At 40.8% G+C, this 16094-nt stretch overlaps 1 protein-coding gene across 1 annotated transcript in view; it reads right to left on the bottom strand.

Moving 5' to 3' along the window:
* Positions 1-2797: 2797 nt before the first annotated feature.
* Positions 2798-16094, bottom strand: part of LOC122808612 (lysophosphatidic acid receptor 5-like) — a 286417-nt gene continuing 273120 nt past the window's right edge. The window contains exon 2 of the mRNA XM_044079572.1: positions 2798-6122. Within this exon, the coding sequence (XP_043935507.1) occupies positions 3975-5105 (1131 nt within the window). The 5' untranslated portion in view covers positions 5106-6122 and the 3' untranslated portion in view covers positions 2798-3974. The remainder of the gene's footprint in view (positions 6123-16094) is intronic.

The following is a 16094-nucleotide window of genomic DNA, read 5'->3' as shown; positions in this document are numbered from 1 at the left end:
ATGCCACACAGATATGTATGAAAGTGCAGGTCAGCATAGACTGGTCCCAGAGATGATTCTTAATGATGCTGCCTGGGAGGTAAAAAAGAAATAGAGAGTAGTGGGCTACCAAACAGAAAGTGAGGATTAAGTGCATGGGATAGGTGAGATGGGATGGTTACAAAGTTATAAAGGACTATGGTAACACAAATTACAGTGACTTAACAGAAAAAGTATGGGGTGTTCATGGGATAGGTGAGATTGGTGGGGCTACAAAGTTATAATGGACGACAGTAGCACAAATTACAGTAACTTAACAGAAAAGGTATGTGGATTCAAAAGCTAGCAAAGAAAGACTGTGATGATATTCCTAAGGAAGATGGACCATCTCTTGTCACTGATTATTGTGCCTGACCTCCACACTGCTCTTTGGACTCCTTTCCTCTCCCCTGGATGATAGCCTTATGGCCCATTTATTAATAAGAGTAAAAGGCAAGATAGCCAGGAATGGGAGCTGTCATTTGCAAGCTGGGAGACCAGAGTTTCCTCATTAAACTGTAGCTTCCTCTACTCAAGCCAAGTCACATCCAAGGGTTGGCAAGCAGTGGACCTATGCAATGCTCTTCCATGATTCTGCATGTGACATAAGCAAGTAGCCCTTCCCCCTTTGCAGTTGCAGCCCCACGAGACAAGCTTCCACAGAGCTTGTGTGTGCACAGACGTTGCAATAGCAGATCTCTGCAGTTGTGACATTGGCTAGTTACTGCTGTACCTTCTAAATTATCTCCCTACTGTGAAGTCTGCACCTGATAATGATGCCAAAGAGAATCATTTCCAAGAATTTATATCTACTCTAAGTTGTAGTGCCTTGAATAAAGCTATACCCATCTTACTGGAAAGAATTCCTTCAAACTTTCAAACTTGCATATGCATTTGTTTTCTTCAGTGTGAATGTGTGTGTGTGTGTGTGTGTGTGTGTGTGTGTGTGTGTGTGTGTCTGTGTGCGTATGTGATGTGTGTGTCTGTGTGTCTGTATATGTGTATTAACTTTGGGAGGGGGGTCTGTTCATTTTCAAGACATTCAGCACTTGCTTGATAACTTTTGCTTCTGCCAAGTTGAGAAAAGGTCTGCTTTATGTTGTGAGACTGAGCTCAATGCCAGGGTCTTTTAAGAAAATTATTTCCACCCTTTACTAGAGAACAGGTCATTAATCACTTTCCAAGGCCAAAACCACTGCATTGATGGACCTCAATAATATCCCAGGATGTTTAATAAATAGCATGAAACATGACCTCTCTTGTCCACTTGAATCACTTTTTAACTGAGCCTTGAGTAAGGCTTTGTGCCCAAGGAATGGAAGATGGCTACAGTCATTCCCTTCCACAAAGAATGTTAAACTAGTGATTTGGGTAACTACAGGCCCATAAGTCTTACCAGCCTCATATGTAAGGCCTTGGAAAGAATCATCATGGACATGATAAATGAGGACATAGGTAACCTGCAAACACTGGACCCATCGCAGTTTGGCTTTGTTAAAGGAAGGTCATGCCTATTAAATCTGGTGGACTTTTTTGAGAGGGCTACCAAAGCACTGGATGATGGTAAGACTATGCGCACAGCTTACCTTGACCTGGACAAGGCTTTTAATACAGTACCCCTCTCAGGCATTATAGACAAGCTCACTAATTTAGGTATAAACCCTTTTATCACCTGCTGGATAGCCAATTGGTTCACTGATAGGACCCAGGAAGTCAAAATAGATGAGGTCACACACACCAAGAGGCCAGTCACTAGCGGAGGGCCCCACTGCTTGGTACTGGGTCCGCTCCTTTTTGGCATCTATTTATCTGAAATGGAAGCAAATGCTGAAGGTTTATGGCTAAGTTTACAGATGATTGCAAGAGGGGGTTATCATCAAGTCCCATGCAGACATTATCATTTTTCAAAAAGGTCTATCTCTGACTAACAAATGGTACCAAAGCAATGGCCTTAAACACAATGCTAAGAAATGCATAATTGTACGGTTTGGGAAACCAATCATCCTGGCTAATTACCATGTTGGTAATACACCCCTAAGAATCAATGCAGTGGTCAGGGATCTGGGTAAGCACATAGTCAGTAGCCTTACCTTTTCCACCACGTGGCCACAGTGGCGAGGAAGTCCTCTTATGTTGCATAAATTATAAGAAAGGGCGTGGCATCTAGGTCCAAAGAGGTCATTATCCCACTGTACTCTTCCCTTATCAGACCAATCATAGTACAATGCTCCCTTTGTTATGTACCTGACCAGGCATATGCAGCAACTAGAGTGACCTCAAAGTTTCCTTACAAAAAGAATACAAGGTGTAACAAATCTGCCTTATGCAGAGCACTTTAAAGCCCTTTCCCCTCTACTCAGTCTCCTATGGATTGCTGAGGGGTGATCTATGCCTGGCTTACAAGGCATCTGCAAATCCCACACTTATGAATCTTCTACATATTCATAAGTCAAAGAGTACCAGAAATACAGGGTCTATGGACCTGAATTTTGTCTGTGACTTAAACAGAACATGCTGGAGAGATAGCTATGTGTCCCAGAGACTGACCATCCTATGGAACAGGCTTCCCATCCATGTGAAGCTGAGTTTCTCCATTACCCAGTTTAAGCACAACCTGGACAAGTGGACAAGGAACAGGAAATTTACACCAGGCCTGGCACCCATGACCCTTATGGACAGAGGTAGCTTATAAATGCCTGGCCCTTAGTGTCCTATTTGGATGCAGGACATCATCATTTTGTTGGTAAAATTTGGCTAGACTTAGAAAGCCCCCCCCCCCCCGGTTCATTAGCCTAGTAACAGCCTATGAATCTATGAATCTAAGCTTATAGCTTCACCTGTATTGGTTTCCATCCCCATTGCACATCTGTGGGATTTATTTATTTGAGATTACTTCATTGCTATAACAATTTAGAGTGACATTTTAATACAAGATATACATTTTAATGTAGTGTTGATGTGTCTTACTTTATGCATAGTACAATTTGTTTTAGAAATGCAGTATGTACATTTAAGTCAAAAACTATCCTAGTGCATTATGCCGACACCAGCAGCAAAGGTTTGACCTTGCAAGCATGTCTCCTCCTTCTCTTTTTGTTTCCTCTGCACAAGTACTGTATTCTGTGTCTTCAGTGCCTTTCCCATGGTGATATAATCAGCACTGACATTGTGAATAACACCTCCAAACCACAAGGCCAGGGAGGGCTATTTTGTGGGAGGGGCTACAGCTGGCATTTTTGACTCAGAACTGTTGAAACTAGATGAAAACTACCTGCAGTATTTTCTTAGAACAATATTATGTACCATTTCTTGGTGCAGGAGTTAGCATTGTCACCTCACAGCAAGAGGTTCTCCGGTTTGATTCTCAACTGGCGAGACTTCTGTGCAGAGTCTGCATGTCCTCCCTGTAGATGAGTGGGTTTTAAAGACAGGCAGGTAGGTGCATGTGTGTGTGTGTGTGTGTGTCTTCTGTGAAGGTTGGGTGCCAGGCTGGCAACTAGACACTGTAAAAACTTCACTGCCAATCAATCTGCGGACCGGTGATCTGCTGTAGTGACCTCTAACTGGGAAAAGCCAAAAGACATTCCTTTCTATTATGTACCATCTCTAATAAGTGTGGCAGTCATAGCTGAGCCAACCTTTTTGATTATTATGTCCCCCTCTTCTCCAAGATAATGTGTCAGCAGCAATGGTTACATGTGAATTTCAAGACCCTGATAAAGGCAACAATTATTAAACAGAAAAAACATTATCCCACACTTTGGGTTGTCAACACATTTTTGTGATTTAACATATACTTCTGACCCATAGAAGACTATCATTATGGTTGGTTACTGTTGTCAGCATTAACATTAGTTTCAGTGATTTACAGCCCTGACCACTAGAGAGCACTGTGTTGAGTAGGATCCACACGGTTCATCATTAGACATCTGAAAACAGATGGCTTTCTGAAATAGTCATTGTTTATTGCCTAGAGCAATGGTGATGCTTTTATCTGCAGAACTGAAAGTCAGTGCTAGGCCGCTCTGACTTTGGGTCTCATTTCCTGAATGCAATGTCTTGACGTTGTGACAAGCTCCAGTCATAGCCTCTTTTCCTCGACTTTTTGTCCAAATCTTTCCAAATGTGTTGCAAAAGCCCTCTGTGCTAAAGTAATAGACAGCTGGGTCCAGGACACAGTTTGAGCTAGCCATCACCATAGTCCAGAGAAGAATATGACGGATGTTGGCTTCAGCATATTGGCTCAGAGATATTAGCTTCCCTTTAGATAAACCATATACTGTCAGTGTGGTATTGTATGGCACAAAACAGATGGCAAAGATCAACATATTGGCTATCAGTAATCTAATAGTTCTTCGGCACCGCACTGTCTGCAGTCCCATTGTTCTCCTGAACCAAAGCAGAATCCTAGTGGAGCAGTAAATGACAACAGCAAGTGGCAAAAGAAAGCCGAAGACCTCAGCAATCACCAGCATTGGCAAAATCTTACCCTTCCAGCGTGAATTAGAGAATCGCTCAAAACAGAGCTGCACTGTTTGGTTACCAGAGCGGCAGCTGGTAGTCTTGTGTATAAAGACCACTGGGATGGAGGAGATAATAATAATTATCCAAATTATTATGCAAACCAGCCATGCCACACTCACCCGTCGAAGATGCCGTAGCCTAAGTGGGTACACAATGGCTATGAATCGATCAATGTTAATACACAACAAGAATAAGCAGCTGCCATACATATTTATCTGGAACAAAGTTCCTGAGAGCTGGCACAGAGGGTCCCCAAAGGGCCACTCTCTATGGAAATAATAGTGCAGCCGAAAAGGCAGTGAAAGAGTGAACAGAAGGTCACTAACAGCCAGATTGCACATGTAGATACTCACCACAGTGTTCAGTCGGAGACAACATATAAATATCCCAAGTGCTATAGCATTCAGGAGGAGACCAATAATGAAGATGACACTGTAGCCAATGAGATGTAATGTGTGCCCAGAGGTCCTGTTTACACAGACAGCAATATGCTTACTTGGCATGTCACCCAGTGTTTCTGTATCCAGTAAACTGTCAGTTGATGATGGCAACTCGATGGACATTTCAATACTGCTGGCAATATTTTATCTGATAAGTAAGGAAGTCTGTTTGAGGACAAATGTAGCTTCTGTCCTTGACTAATATCCACAACCCCTCAGATCAATATCATCCAAGTATCCCAAACTCAACCTTAATATAACTTTAAAGCAAACAGGCACAAAATAAAAACTTTTTTATCACCTTTTTTAGAAAAGTGGCATGGGATAGTTTTGTGGCATCAACATTTCTTCCATTCTTTGTTGGCTTCACTCATTCCTGCTTCTATTTCTGCAGATACTTTCCTGTCCCATCATAACCAGTGTTGCCAGTATTCACCAAGTTCTTCTGGTCATGCCCAGGTGTGTCAGCAACGTGTCTCACTTTTATACAGTACTTGCTACATTGTGGTACCTTGGCTAACAAAGGGCCCCTTCGATTCATAGCTTTCAACACTGTTTTCATTAACCTTCAGAAGTGCCATCTTTGTGCATTAGTGCTGTGTCACATGACAACTAAAACCTCCTTTTGCAAAATGGATGCCTAGTGTTATGTAAGCTTTAGAAACATGAAGTATGTCCATGTTTTGTTCACTGTATAACAGTTCTTTAATCTCATCCAAAGTAACACTTCATTTTGTCCCTAATGTCTTCCTAATATGTTTTGGCGGTATCAGCTGTTATCAGAATTATTTTTGTCATACTGATATCACCTGTCATAGCCTCTCTTGCTTTTAGAAAGACTTTCTGCTCATTGGTTGACTTTCCTTCTTTGCCAGTTCATTCTCTATGGCAAGTTTCCTTCAAAACTCTCTTGATGCCAAAAGTATGTTAAATTTTTGCCACCATACTGCTTTTTATCCTTAGGCAGGATTCTTAGGCATTTATGTAAGAAGAAAAGCTATGTTTTCATAAAGTTGTGTTACAATAGTCGTGACCAATACGAACTGTTATAACAAATGACAGTGCTTGGAATAGCACTGACTGGATAGCCGTGTGCTTCGTTTTTTGTGTGTCTTCCATTTATGTAGTGTTACTTGTGGCCTGCAATAAGAAAAGAAAAATGTATATTTAAATAAAAGTGATACAGAGTGGAAAAAAACAGTCATACAGTTATTTTAAACATTATATTTTGTCAGGATTGATGGTTAAATGTTACATTTCAGACTCTAGTTAAATTCATCTGTGCAATTTAATTAACAAGGCATCACACAAAGAGATTTGTTTCGATTCACATATTCCCAAAATTGAAAACCATCATCAAATAAGATGGATAAAAGTCCATTCTGTCACAAAAACAAAACAAATTCAAAAAATGTTTGTGCATGGCAATCCCACCGCCATCGTCAAGCAGGGTGGGCTATGACCTTCATCCATATCTCTGTTTCTAATATAAACAACCACATGTCCAGTTTGCCTTAAGGGTAAAGAAAGAGATCTCCATGTGGAATCACCCTATGTGGTGAAGAGACGCTTTGGTATCCTGGCATACTGAATTAATAAAATAGGATAGTACTGATTTATAGCTTATTTGAAATATATATTCAGTATAACCAATAACTCAGAGAAAGCTGATCAAGTTATTCTCCTAATATATGCTGACATAAGTCTCAACTCCTTTTTGTCAAGAATCAGGCACAAAGCCAAAACTGATTTGAGTGGGGGGGGGGGGGGACAAAAACATTAAAATGGTATCTGTTTTTAAATATTACTCTTATTCTTCTTAAAAAGTTAATAGAACAGCAAGTTTTGCATCAGCATACATTTTTAACAATAGGAAATATGAAACTCTAATGTTTGGCATTATTGGCTGACTGTAATCCTCAGTGATTTACTAGAAAATGACAAATTGTGAGGCACAGAGCAAAACTGTGAGGCAAAGTCAAAGATGCTCTGCAAATCAGGGACAATTGTGTGGTATGCATCTTGTTCTCTATCAGATATCTTAAAGTGTATGTAATATTTGTTCTATCACCCAGTCATTTCCAGGAAGACGAATCTCAAACAAGAAAGAAGTAAGTAAGATGGTATTCATATTAATGTACTTGTTGACGTATGAATCACTAATGTTATTATTATCATTATTAGCTTTTTTGGCCCCTACCCTATCCTATTGGGCCTCGTAGGCCAGTAACTCTCTCCGAATCTCCTGTTCCTACCCTATCCTATTGGGCCTCGTAGGCCAGTAACTCTCCGAATCTCCTGTTCCTACCCTATCCTATTGGGCCTCGTAGGCCAGTAACTCTCTCCGAATCTCCTGTTCCTACCCTATCCTATTGGGCCTTGTAGGCCAGTAACTCTCTCCGAATCTCCTGTTCCTACCCTATCCTATTGGGCCTCATAGGCCAGTAACTCTCTCCGAATCTCCTGTTCCTACCCTATCCTATTGGGCCTCATAGGCCAGTAACTCTCTCCGAATCTCCTGTTCCTACCCTATCCTATTGGGCCTCGTAGGCCAGTAACTCTCTCCGAATCTCCTGTTCCTACCCTATCCTATTGGGCCGCGTAGGCCAGTAACTCTCTCTGAATCTCCTGTTCCTACCCTATCCTATTGGGCCTCATAGGCCAGTAACTCTCTCCAAATCTCTTGTTCCTACCCTATCCTATTGGGCCTCGTAGGCCAGTAACTCTCTCTGAATCTCCTGTTCCTACCCTATCCTATTGGGCCTCATAGGCCAGTAACTCTCTCCGAATCTCCTGTTCCTACCCTATCCTATTGGGCCTCATAGGCCAGTAACTCTCTCCGAATCTCCTGTTCCTACCCTATCCTATTGGGCCTCAGAGGCCAGTAACTCTCTCGAATCTCCTGTTCCTACCCTATCCTATTGGGCTTCGTAGGCCAGTAACTCTCTCCGAATCTCCTGTTCCTACCCTATCCTATTGGGCCTCGTAGGCCAGTAACTCTCTCCGAATCTCCTGTTCCTACCCTATCCTATTGGGCCTCGTAGGCCAGTAACTCTCTCCAAATCTCCTGTTCCTACCCTATCCTATTGGGCCTCGTAGGCCAGTAACTCTCTCCAAATCTCCTGTTCCTACCCTATCCTATTGGGCCTCGTAGGCCAGTAACTCTCTCTGAATCTCCTGTTCCTACCCTAGCCTATTGGGCCTCATAGGCCAGTAACTCTCTCCGAATCTCCTGTTCCTACCCTATCCTATTGGGCCTTGTAGGCCAGTAACTCTCTCCGAATCTCCTGTTCCTACCCTATCCTATTGGGCCTCGTAGGCCAGTAACTCTCTCCGAATCTCCTGTTCCTATCCTATCCTATTGGGCCTCGTAGGCCAGTAACTCTCTCCGAATCTCCTGTTTAGTTAGCTTATTCTATTTACTGTTAATGTAATTCCTCTCCCTTATGCTAGATGAAAAACCTATACTGTATCTTTTGTGGCTATCAGCAAGGGTCATATGAATGAGTGACTGGTCATATGAGGCACTGTATTAGTACATTGTAGCAAAGAATATTTTTTTTATGTTGTAACACTGCACACCACTGTGTAATGCAGGCTGGGTAGTCCCCTATAGGGGAAGTGCTGTCACACAGATGATACTGGCATGCATTCCTCTACCAGGAGATGGAGCAGTACAGGAAATTGCCCCCCCCCCCAAAAAAAAAGAGAATCTACCACTCAACTCTTTCTCATAGAGTAGCTTCACAGGTAAATACTAGGCTAACTGCCCTGAAGGGTCATTTTAAGCCTGGACAATATTTTGGGGTCAGAATGAAATCTTGTACCTTGTGTCTATGAGGTGAAGACCTTAACCATTTTGCCAAACCCACCCCCTCATCTGATATTCCATTGCTTGGTCTGGTCATTGATGGATTAAGTATACCTGGAGCTCCAAGTTGTTTTCAATTCAAGGCCCCCACGTGTTTTTTTAGGGCCACACACAAATAAACATATTCTTCTGGATTTACTTGCTTGATTGTTTTAAACATAGAGTACCTATCGAGTTGTTTTTAATCATGTTTAATTGGATAATGGATTATTTAGTTGAGTATCTTTGCTTTAAGTTTAAGTAGCCTTAAATATATTCCAGGAAGAAATAAAATTACATTTACTAACCATTAAAATGGAATTCCTGATGTTAAGACATTTCTGACATGAAACCCAGAACAAAGTATTGGAAAACCATCATTCACTTTTGTTTTAGTAGGTGATTTTAATATTGTTTTAGCATACATTTTGTTTCAGCCTCGGTTTTGTTGGCATTTCTCACTGTCCTGTAATCATTTAATGTATTTAGTTGCACAATAACTTATAAATTGTCCAAAATTTAGAAGTATGATTATATATAAACCAGGGACAGACCTCATCCAAACTGAGTGTGGCTGGGTTTATTACAACCAGTCTTCCAGAACACAATGCATTGTAACAAAAATAAAAGCAATAATTATCATTAAAAAAGATTAATATATTTAGTCATATGCATTCCTTTTTTCAAATTACAAAACTTGGTTCTGTATAAAGGGTAAGAAACTATACACCATTCAACATCACCTTAATGTTACAGAAAACTAATCAATCACTGCTCATTTTTTCTACCCCTATCCAACATAACAAGCCATGTTATGTAAAATAATATTTACTTAGGACAGAAGAGAGCAACTCATGCCATATTTGACCTGAAATTGAACAAATCTGGCATTAGATGGTCACCTTAGAAGGATGGGACTGAACTCCAAATTATATTGTGCGCTGGGGGGAGGGGTATAGGTTTCTGGCACTGCACTGTTTTATTGTGGCAGTACTAGTAAGGCCATGGTGCTACTGCAGGCCACATAAATACAGCCTTGGACAAACCTTCCAGGACATATGTGCAGAAGACATCTTGTGGAAATATGATAGGGTGCAATACATACCATATTAGATGCTAGGGTGTTGGGGGCTTAGGTTAAAATGTAAAAATCTACACTTCAGTTCTCACACACTGCTGACAAAGGCTAATCATATCCTGATATGTTCAGTTTAGGTTTGTCGTTAGTTCCTAGGCATGTAGTCAATGAGAACCTTGAGAAGCCTATACCAGTATCTTCGGAGCTCTGTCTGGTTAAATGACTTGCTCCAAGTCATGCGGTTAGCAACAGGCGGCTGAGGGTATCAAACCCTGGAGTACAGGAAGCAGCTTCCTAACAGCTCCTAGCCTTAATCATCTATGCTAACTGCCCAGATTTCACAGATAGTATGCTCAAGAACAAAGGAAAGTGGCAACAGAGAGCAAAATGAAAAAGTCGATGAGGACCGGGGAGCGGGCAAAAGCAGGTCTGAAAGAAAGAGTAAGGGACTTTGGTAGGAATAAAAAAATTATTAGAAATAAATATAAGGTAGAGAAAATCCTACCAAACTAAATTTTGAAGACATTATATTGTTCATTGCATTTTAGTCAACTATATGATTTTACCAGAACATGACTGATCCATTTAAGTTCCTTTTCAGTGCAACTGGATCAGATGAATCAAAAAATAAAACTGCATGTAGGCAACAACCCTATGGAAGAGCTTCATTCCCGATACCCACTTTGCTAACATAAGTAAGTCTGAGGTCACAGAAAACATAAAGTAAGTTATCAAAGCCTTTAGAAAATACTGGCATGCTTTGATCAGTGCATTTGAAAATGGACTGGCCTTATATATGGATGAACTAGGCTAGGTGATGGTCTAGGATGCCGTTCTGCTTAGGGCGCTCTTTCCTTATTTAGTTTTAAGGCCAATGTTTTGTTCCTCTAAAAAAGGAATAAACACATAAAGCATCCCTATTGAAAAGGAATTGAACGTGCAGAGCACTGGGTGCTCGAGGGGCAAGTGCGGATGCTCCAGTAGTCACGTTATTAGGTCAGCTAAAACATTTTGAGGTCATATGAGTATAGGCTTTGCAACATTCAAATGTATGAATGAAGACATTTGAAATAACAACAGACTAATTAAAATAAGGGACCTTCTACTCAATCTTGTATGTCAATAAATGCATGGAAAGACAAGCGGTGCTGGTGAGATACGTTTTGTTAGAAAAACAATGTTTTCAATAATGTTGCAGGTAGTCATCAAGCAGATATTTTTGGCGATTTTTCTGGACTTGTGATTTCTGTGAACAGATGGCATAAGGGGAATGGCTGCATGAGGTAAGCGTTGTTACTGGCTTTACAATCCTGGCAGTGATCGCCCACATATTTTGGACAATATTTCTATTTTTTTATTAGTGTTAGGATAAGGATTCTGCCCCTTGGCTCTCTAAAAGTATAAAAGAAATCATGCAAAATAGGGATAGAGCCTGGAAGCTTTGGTTGAATTCAGATAACCCCTCCAACCTTATGCTTTACAAACAACTTCGCAACCTCTCTAAAAAAACTTATCCGGAAAGACAAACAGCAATATTTCTGAACTTACAATTAAATAGGAGAAATATCCCCAAACTATTTTGTCTTCTATCAATAGTCTTCTGAACCCTGGCACTAAAACCAACCTATGTCCTTTCCCCAACATGTCACCTGACCATATCGCCACAAAATTTAACTCGTATTTCATTGATACAATAACTAATCTTACAGCTTCCATTTCCTCCCCTTTACCTAGTAATCCTAACCCCAATTCCCCTTCCTCTTCACACCAGACTCAGACTTCCACATCCTCAAATGCACCTACACCAAACTGGAAAAACCACCCCTCTCAAACTGAATTTAATCTTTCCCCTATTCCCACTTCCAGTATAAAACAGCTTTTGCTAAAGCTAAAACCTAGCTCTATCTCAGCTGACAACATTCCTGCCAAATTCCTCAAGATTACTGCTGACTCAGTAGCTTACCCTGTGAGCATCCTAATCAACAGATCAATCCAAGAATCATACGTTCCCTCCTTATGGAAAATGGCCATTATCCTGCCCCTCTATAAAGAAGGCCCTTCCTCCGACATCTCTAACTTCCGACCTATCGCTGTTCTTTCCCCTATATCTAAAATCCTCGAAAAATGTATCCAAAAACAACTAGTCCACTACCTGTCAAACAACAACATCTTCTCCCCAACCCAACATGGATTCCGTCCTGGGCACAGTACCTCTACAGCACTCATATCCTTCTTAGACAAAATACGCGATTCTGGCCATATAACATCTGCTCTCTTTCTAGACCTATCTAAGGCATTTGATACTATATCCCATTCTATCTTTCTCAATCAACTTTCTTCCTTTGGGCTGTCTTCTCAACCTCTTAACTGGTTTGAAAGCTACCTCTCTAACAGATAACACGCCATCAATTGGCAGCACTCCATCTCTCCCTGCCTTCACAACCCTACTGGCGTCCCACAAGGTTCAATTCTTGGTCCCGTTTTATTTAACATTTTCATTAATAACTTACACCAATCTTTGCCACAGTCCTCTCTAGTCCAATATGCTGATGACTCGACCATAGTCTGCTCAGCACCCACCCTTGTTATCCTTCAACAAATGACCCAAACAGCTTTCTCTACTGTTGAATCCTGGCTTCACCAAAATCACCTGTACTTAAACACCAAAAAAAAAAAAACTTATGTTGTTTATCCCCCCCAAAAAATACCTCCATCAGTGTTCAAGGCTTTAACATTCTCTCATTGAATTCAATAAAAATTGAACTTGTAGCTAATACTAAACTCTTAGGGGTCATAATAGACAATCTAAAATCTGATTTACATATCCAATGTAATGTCTCTAAAACCCACAAAAAACTTGGCCTCCTATACAGATATTATAAATTCCTCTCCCCTTTAACTAAACAAGCCTTAGCACTCTCTTACCTGCTTCCTTCTCTAACCTGCAGTGCTCCTTTATTAACTAATCTGCAGTCTTCTTTAAAGCTAAAATTAGAATCTTGTTACAACAAAATTGCCAAATTTGCTTCTAACTGCTGTCAATCTACCCATCACTGTATAGCCTTACGTTATCTCCACTGGCTTGAATTCCCTCACTTCCTACTACACCTTCAACTAACTACCTCTCACAGAATAATTTATAAATCACAGGACTGCCCTGAACTCAGCTCCTTATTTTCCCCTTACTGCCCCACTAGGTCATTACGCTCAGAAAACCAAAACCTGCTAAAAGTCCACAAACCTAACCTACCAGCAGATAAATTCTCATCCTCCTGGACTATGGCCAGACATTGGAATGACTTCCCCTCTTCCATACTCTCTGAGCAACATCCCATCAAATTCAAAAACTGCCCTCCAAAAACACCTTCTCTTCAAAAGGATATGCAACTGTTCCACCTTGTCTAATGCTGTCACCTAACCTCTCTCTCCCCCATACTCAGACCCAGTATTGCTCTTTTTAACATTACAACCACCTAACCTTACTTAGTACCTTGTTGCCATCTCGGCCATTACTAAATCACCTATACTTCCAACTAACTTTAATGTCATATAACCTCTCTTTTCCTTCTCTCTTTTCTTTCTTATCTTCTCTCTACATTTCTTTCAGAGTTACTACCCACAGTCAATCCATGCATAAGTTGTTAAACCTATTTTTTCCCTGATATTTTCCCTTTTATTTGAGCTGATGATTCTGCTTCTTATAAATTCACCTGTTCCTGTCTTTTGCTTCATGTTATTCCTACATTTTGTAGTTTTGCAAGTCGTATCACTCTATTGCCCTTGTTTGTATTGCAGTCTCTTTTTTTGCCTTTGTTTGTATTGTTATAACTCTTGTAAATATTGTAACTACCTAAAATTTACTTATTGTATTAGTTTATTGGAGCTTTTCTCCCTGGGCCTCCACTGAAAATGGCCTCTGTTCAGCTCAGTGGACTTTCCCGGTAAAAAAATGTCATAAATAAATAAATAAATGAGATGAATGGGATGGTGGGAAGTGTAATTACTTTTTTTTTACAATAAAGCTGGCAGCATTCAACCAGATATTTAGGGCAATATTTCAGGCTTTGTAATTTGTGTGAGCAGCTGAAATAAGGGGTATGGTGTGTAAGTAAGTGTTGGAGCGGCCACGGTGGTGCAGCGGTTAGCGTTGCTGCCTCACAGCAAGAGGTTCCCCAGTTCGATTCTCAGCTGGGGTGCCTTCTGTGCACAGTCTACATGTCCTCCCTGTGATCACGTGGGTTTTCTCTGGGTACTCTGGTTTCATCCCAAAGACATGCAGTAGGTGGATTGGACACTCCAAATTAACCCTGGGTGTGAGTGTGTGTGTGTGTGTGCCTTCTGTGGAAGGTTGGGTGCCAGACTGGCAACTCGGCACTGTAAAACTCCACTGCCAATCATGAGTGGACAGATGATCTGCTGTGGTGACACCTAACCAGGAAAAGCTGAAAGAAGAAGGTGTGTAAGTAAGTGTTATTTTTGTTTTTACAACAATGCTGTCAGCAATCAACCAGATATTTTTGGCAATACATATGGTGTTATGATTTGTGTGGAAAGTTTGGATGAGTGGAATGGTGTAGGGAGAAGTTGTTACTTTTTTTTTCACAATAATGTTGTTTGTAATCAATCAGATATGTATGTATGGATGTATGCATTTATTGCTTTTGTTTACTGGGAAAATCTGACTTGACACAAGTCCCATTTTCAGCAGAGGACTGGGGAGAAATGCACCATTTTACAGAATGAGATGAAGGCAGTTATGCATGATTTACATAATATATGTATATACATAGAATAGTAACAATATGATAGTTAATCAAAAAATAAATGTACTCTACATGGAATAGCAAATGAACATATATAGAATAGCAGTGATATGACAGTTAATGGAAACATGACAGTTAAAACATGAATATAGTAAAATATTAGTTAATATCAAGCTTATAGGAGTCTAGTTATTTTCGAATAATCAGGTGTAAATGGATATTGAGTAGGAGACAATGAAGTAATTTTAGGATGAATATGGTTACAGATTATGAAGGAGTATTGAGGAGCCCCAGGTAAAAGAGAGTTAAAGAGAAGTGGAGAGGGGCAAATAACAGTCAGGTAGTTAAAGATTATGAAGAAGTAACTGTATTAGTTACATAAAAGAGTGGTGACAGTTAGTAAGGCTCTGGAGATTATCCAGGAACATCACATGTACAGTTTGCAATACAATATGTTTTGGGTAATATTTCTAGGTTCATAGGTTCATAGGTTTATACTAGGCTGTCTGCCCTAAGGCATTTATAAGCTTAGCCCAAATTTTTGTGGCTTACGCCACCCCTTATATGAAAAAATACTGTGCCCATTAGTTTGTTGTGCCTCTGTCCAGCAGTGACACAGAGATGATTCCCGGGGTAAACCTACGATCTCCCATCCACAGGTCTAGATTTCTCTTGAACAGAGTCAGTGAGGTGCTCTGCCTCACATGGACCGGGATTTTATTCCACAGCATAGGGAGTCTCTGAGTGATAAATCTATCCCTCCAGCACGTCCTATTTATATCCGTGCTAAGGTTTAAGTCGCTTGCTCTAGTGGTTTTGGTGGATTTGGATTTTTTGAGGTGGAGCATGTCCATTAATTCCGGGTTGGACATGGCCTTGTATGTCAGGCACATGTCACCTCTGAGCAGATGGTATGCGACTGAATAGAGCTGGAGTTTCTTCAATCTGACAGCATATGACAGATTTTGGAGTCCCTTTATCCTTTTGGTGAGGAACTTTTGGGGTCTCTCCAATTGCTGCAGATGTCGGGTGAGATACATCCCGAATGGGGCATTGTACTCGATCATTGGTCTGATAAGTGAAGAGTACAGGGGAACAATGACCTCACTAGATCTGGATGTGAATCCCTTCATGATCAGGTGGGCAATGTAGAAGGTCTTTCTAACCACTTTAGCAGCGTGAGTGTCAAAAGAAAGGCCACTGTCAACCTGGGTCCCCAGGTCCCTGATAACCTCTTCTGTGCTTAGTGGATTGCCACCTATATGGTAGCTTGGGGTTACCTTGTTTTTCCCGAAGGGTATGACTATACATTTTTGGCGTTTAACTTCAGGCCATGGCTCTGGCACCAGCTATCTGTTTCCGTGAGTCCCTTCTGAAGGATATCCGTGTCCGATGCACTTTCCTCTATGGCGCCCAGTTTG

Source organism: Protopterus annectens, chromosome 8.part0, assembly GCF_019279795.1.
Source record: "Protopterus annectens isolate FY-2018-M chromosome 8.part0, PAN1.0, whole genome shotgun sequence".
Lineage (NCBI taxonomy): Eukaryota > Metazoa > Chordata > Ceratodontiformes > Protopteridae > Protopterus > Protopterus annectens.
Note: the sequence above shows the minus strand (reverse complement) of the source record. Positions and strands in the feature narration are given on the sequence as shown.